The 5,949-nt window shown below is 58.3% G+C and overlaps 1 gene segment (V, D, J or C); it reads left to right on the forward strand.

The window, feature by feature from the left end:
* Positions 1–1,233: 1,233 nt before the first annotated feature.
* Positions 1,234–1,856, forward strand: LOC135441838 (Ig heavy chain V region 6.96-like). The segment is given in 2 exon segments: positions 1,234–1,297; positions 1,417–1,856. Coding segments are annotated over 2 exon segments (504 nt in total).
* The last annotated feature ends 4,093 nt before the right edge of the window (positions 1,857–5,949 follow it).

Raw genomic sequence — 5,949 nt, forward strand, 5'->3', positions numbered from 1 at the left:
GGTTTTTCTCTCGTTCCGGCCCCGGCGCCGCCCCCGGGGATCCCAAAGGCCCCAAAGGCCCCAAATCGGCCCCAAATCGGCCCCAAAGGCCCCAAATCGGCCCCAAATCGGCCCCAAAGGCCCCAAAGGCCCCAAAGGCCCCAGATCAGCCCCAAATCAGCCCCAAATCGGCCCCAAATCGGCCCCAAATCAGCCCCAAAGGCCCCAAAGGCCCCAAATCGGCCCCAAATCAGCCCCAAATCGGCCCCAAAGGCCCCAAATCAGCCCCAAAGGCCCCAAATCGGCCCCAAAGGCCCCAAATCGGCCCCAAATCGGCCCCAAATCGGCCCCAAATCAGCCCCAAATCGGCCCCAAATCGGCCCCAAAGGCCCCAAATCGGCCCCAAATCAGCTCCGGTTTCGCTCTCGGGGCTCGGCTGCAGCTGCGGCTGCGGCGCCTGCGGGGGGCACCAAACCCTCGCTTTTAGCCCCAAATCCTCGCTCTGGGCCCCAAATCCTCATTTTAGGCCTCAAATCTTCATTCTTGGCCTCAAATCTTCACTCTGGGCCCCAAATCTTCGTTCTTGGCCCCAAATCTCCACTCCTGGCCCCAAATCTCCATTCTTGGCCCCAAAACAGCTTGGTGTGCAAAGGGCCTGGAGCCATCCCCGTTCCACACTGGGACGGAGGGGAAGGGCCAGGCTGGGGAGAAATGGGAAAAATTGGGGGGAAATGGGAATTGGGGAAGTGATGGTGGAGTTTGGGGGGAAATGGTCAAGATTTGAGAAACAGGGGTGGGGATTTCGGGGAAGGATCAGAGAATTCTGTGATGCTTGGGAACAGAGAGGAGAGGGCTTGGGAAAACAACCACCGTCAACACCATAAGCATAAACATAAGCATCAAGAGGATTATAACAGCCACTGGTGTAACATTTGGCACAGAAATAGGATCCGGAATCCTCGTCCTTGAGGTTGTTCATGGTCAGCGTCACCGAGCTCTGCCCGTTGTCCCTGGAGATCGTGAACCGGCCCTGCACCGATGGCGCGTAGGCGGTGATGCCACCATCGCTATAGATCCACGCAACGAATTCCAGCCCCTGCCCGGGTCTCTGGCGCACCCAGTCCATGTCGTAGCTCCCAAAACTGAACCCGGACCCTCGGCAGAGGAGGCGCAGGGACCCCCCGGGGGGCTGGAGGTCCCCCCCGCACTCCAGCAGGGTCACGGCCGCCCGGAGCCCTGCGGGACAAAGGGGAGATGGGGATGAGGAGCTGGATTGGTTATGGACCCAAAGTGGGCACCGCCATGCCAGAAGAAGGGTGTGGGATCCACCAGGGAGGAGGATGATGAACTCCAAGGGTCCCAGTTTGGGGCCAAGGGTCAGGATTTGGGTCAAGGGTTGAGCTTCGGCCTCATCCCCATCTCCCCTTTGTCCCGCAGGGCTCCGGGCGGCCGTGACCCTGCTGGAGTGCGGGGGGGACCTCCAGCCCCCCGGGGGGTCCCTGCGCCTCCTCTGCCGAGGGTCCGGGTTCAGTTTCGGGAATGTGAACATGTACTGGGTCCGCCAGAGACCCGGGCAGGGGCTGGAGTTTGTGGCAGAGATCAGCTACGATCTTTCCAGCACCTACTACGCGCCATCGGTCAAGGGCCGGTTCAGGATCTCCAGGGACAACGGGCAGAGCTCGGTGACGCTGACCATGAACAACCTCAAGGACGAGGATTCCGGATCCTATTTCTGTGCCAAATGCGCCGGTGGTTTTGCTGACTGGGCTGGTGCTGCTGGTGGTTATGGTGACCATCCCGGGTTTGGCCCCTCTCCCTTCTCTCCTGGTCCTCAAGTGTCCCCACAGCCTGGACCCTACCCCAAATCTCATACTTAGACCCCCATCTTGACCTCTGACCCCTGTGTCCAGCCCTGGCCCAACATTGAGCTGTAGCACAAAGATTTTAGGAACAAAGTTTAGACCAAGAGAAAAAGGTTGAGTTTTGGTGTTAAACTGCTCAAAGGTTTGGAGAAAAGGCCGAGAGAGGGCTGAGGTTTGGGTGAGGGGTCTGGGGGTCTCAGGGCACTCGGGGCAGGGGATGGAACCAATGGCAGCAGCACCAGCAGGGGCAAAACCATTGTCACGTCTGACACAGAAATAGGACCCGGAATCCTCGTCCTTGAGGTTGTTCATGGTCAGCGTCACCGAGCTCTGCCCGTTGTCCCTGGAGATCGTGAACCGGCCCTGGACCGATGGCGCGTAGTCGGTGATGCCACCATCGCTATAGATCCACGCAACGTATTCCAGCCCCTGCCCGGGTCTCTGGCGGATCCAGTACATGTCAGAGCTCCCAAAACTGAACCCGGACCCTCGGCAGAGGAGGCGCAGGGACCCCCCGGGGGGCTGGAGGTCCCCCCCGCACTCCAGCAGGGTCACGGCCGCCCGGAGCCCTGCGGGACAAAGGGGAGATGGGGATGAGGAGATGCAAAAGTCAGGCGGAGCTGCCCAATTAATTAATGGCTGAATTGGGGATCATTGCAGGGTTTAAGAAACTTTTCCATACAGGAAACGTCTGTTGGATATTTGAGAAAAGACCAAGGGAATTTGGGGCAAAACCACTCAAGGTGTGAGGATGGGGGAGCGGCCGTGACCCTGCTGGAGTGCGGGGGGGACCTCCAGCCCCCCGGGGGGTCCCTGCGCCTCCTCTGCCGAGGGTCCGGGTTCAGTTTTGGTCGTTCTGACCTGCACTGGATCCGCCAGAGCCCCGGGCAGGGGCTGCACTGGGTGGCCGCCATCGACAGCTACGGTGGTACCTATTACGCGCCATCACTGCGGGGCCGGGTCACGATCTCCAGGGACAACGGGCAGAGCTCCATGTCCCTGACCGTGAACAACCTCAAGGACGAGGATTCCGGATCCTATTTCTGTGCCAAGGAGTCCAGCACTAACATTGCTGCTGGTGCCCTCGAATCTATTGACCCATCCCCATCCCTGTGTCCCCCCCATCCCCATTCCCCCGATCCTTCCCTCCAGCCCTTGACCCCATTGTTGACCCCCACGGACCCAAATCTGGCCCATTTTCCCCAAATCTCGACCATTTGCACCCAGGTTTGGGGACCTTGGTTGAGCCTTGGAGCCCAGAGCTGAGGTTTGGTGCCAAGAGCTGAGATTTGGGGCAGAACCAGATGAGTTTGGGGCCAATGGTCACAAGTGAACCTGCTGAGATCTGGGACACAAAGGGCAGAGTTTTGGGGATGAACCTTTGAGAATTATTTCAAATTCTGAGAGCCCCATGGAAATGTGTGAGGTGAGACAATGATTGGGGAGATTGGGGAAAATGGTCAAGATTTGTGGCCAGCACTAAAGATTTGGGGGTAGAATGTGGGGTTTTGGGATGTTTGTGGGCACAGCATCGAGGAGGGGCCACCACTGGCGTCGTTATCATAACCAGCCATAATACTAGGACCACAACCACTGGTGGAACATTTGGCACAGAAATAGGATCCGGAATCCTCGTCCTTGAGGTTGTTCATGGTCAGCGTCACCGAGCTCTGCCCGTTGTCCCTGGAGATCGTGAACCGGCCCTTGACCGATGGCGCGTAGCCGGAGTTGCCACCATCGTTCCTGATCCACGCGACGAATTCCAGCCCCTGCCCGGGTCTCTGGCGCATCCAGAACATGTCAGAGCTGCCAAAACTGAACCCGGACCCTCGGCAGAGGAGGCGCAGGGACCCCCCGGGGGGCTGGAGGTCCCCCCCGCACTCCAGCAGGGTCACGGCCGCCCGGAGCCCTGCGGGACAGAGGGGAGATGGGGAGGAGGAGCTGGATTGGTTGTGGACACACGCCAGAAAAAGGGTGTGGGATCCACCTGGGAGGGCCTGTATGAGGAGGAGGAGGATGGTGAGGTCCAAGGGTCACAATTTGCGACCAACATCAGGATCTGCATGCAAGAATCAACATTTGCGCTGAATTTTTCCCTCATCCCCATCTCCCCTTTGTCCCGCAGGGCTCCGGGCGGCCGTGACCCTGCTGGAGTGCGGGGGGGACCTCCAGCCCCCCGGGGGGTCCCTGCGCCTCCTCTGCCGAGGGTCCGGGTTCGATTTCGGGAATTTTGAAATGGATTGGGTTCGACAGAGACCTGGAAAGGGGCTGGAGTGGCTCGCAGGGATCAGCAGCGATGGTGGCAGCACCGAGTACGCGCCATCGGTCAAGGGCCGGTTCACGATCTCCAGGGACAACGGGCAGAGCTCGGTGACGCTGACCATGAACAACCTCAAGGACGAGGATTCCGCCATTTATTTCTGTGCCAAACGTGCTGGTAGTGGTTGTTGTAATCCTGGTGCTTATAGAGAAGATGACAGTTGTAGATCCAGCCCCCTCTCAGTGTCCCCCCTGTCCCCAAACCCAGACCCTTCCCCCAAACCTCAGCCCTTGACCCTTTGTCCCAAATCTCCCCCATTTGCCCCAATGGTCAGCACTGACCCCAAACCCTCCCCTGCTCCTGCCCCAAAACTCAACCATTGGCCCCAAACCTTCACCCCTGGCCTCCAGTTCAGGCCTCCTCCAATCAGGGCCCGGGGAGCTGGGGGAGATTTGGGTGAAATGGGCAAAATTGGGGGAAACTTGGGAATTGGGGCAGCAGGGGCCGAGTTGAGGTAAATTGTGAAGATTTGAGAAGAAGGGACGGGATTTGAGGGAACGATTAACGGGATTGGGAACATTTGGTGTCCATCCTGGGAGGGTGCCACTGCAGGAATTGTCGCCAAAACCATCATCAGTCCCCCCCGGACTCCGGCAGAGTCACGGCTGCTCCTTCATCCCCAAACCTTCACTGGTTTTTACCAAACTCCCCTGGTTTGGCCCAAAATGTCTACCAGAGATCTCCTGTATAATAAGTTGCCTCAAATTGTGCAATTCTCCCCTATCCACTTGTTAAGTAATTGGAAACCTCCTCCTGATTCTTCTCCACTGATGGTGCAATTAAAAGGTCATTAATGAACACCTAAACCCCCCGGGAACCAAACCCCGGCACATCCCGGCCACGGCCTCGAGCTCCCTCCAGCTCCTGGCCCTGCTGCTCCTGCTGCCCCTCCCAGGTGGTCCTGCCCCTTTTTTCTGGAAGCCACGCCCCTTTTCCCCTTCTTGCCCAATCAGGTTTCTCATCCCCATCTCCCCTTTGTCCCGCAGGGCTCCGGGCGGCCGTGACCCTGCTGGAGTGCGGGGGGGACCTCCAGCCCCCCGGGGGGGTCCCTGACGTTGCTGTGCCGAGGGTCCGGGTTCGATTTCAGGAATGTTGACATGTTCTGGATCCGCCAGAGACCAGGGCAGGCACTGGAATGGCTTGTGGGGATTTGGAGCGGTGGCGGCGCCTTCTACGCGCCATCAGTCAGGGGACGCTTCACGGCGTCCAGGGACAACGGGCAGAGCTCGGTGACCCTGACCATGAACAACCTCAAGGACGAGGATTCCGGATCCTATTTCTGTGCCAAGGGTGCTGGTGCTGCTGCTGCTGATAATGATGCCGATGGTATTGCCCTGCCCCCATCACTGTGTCATCACTTGCTCTCACCTGTCCCAGACCCTTCCCCAGTCCCCAGCCCTGACCCCATTCCTGTCCCCGTGCCCCAACCCTGCCCTGCCTCTGCCCCACATTCTCAGCTCCTGGCCCCAAACCTCAGCTCGGGGCCCTGTTGGAGAATTTTGCTCAGACGTGGCTGGAAGGAAAAAAGGCCATGAAAATATACAGCTGATGGAAAAGTAAAAGGCCGTTGTAAGCAGCAGTTCCCAAGCCTGTTTCTGTCAATAATAAGGTTCTCAGGCACAGTTCCATAAACAGCAGAATTCTCAGGCCGTTTTTTCATAACAGGTAAACATTCTGTCCTTGGCTGTTTTGGGAAAGCAAAAGAGACCAACATGGAGGCCTTGAGAACCTTTCATAACAGGGTGAGAACACAAATCTTGGTTTCAATAACAAACCACAGGTATTGAA

This window comes from Zonotrichia leucophrys, unplaced genomic scaffold (genome assembly GCF_028769735.1).
Source record: "Zonotrichia leucophrys gambelii isolate GWCS_2022_RI unplaced genomic scaffold, RI_Zleu_2.0 Scaffold_579_31920, whole genome shotgun sequence".
NCBI classification, from domain to species: Eukaryota; Metazoa; Chordata; class Aves; order Passeriformes; family Passerellidae; genus Zonotrichia; species Zonotrichia leucophrys.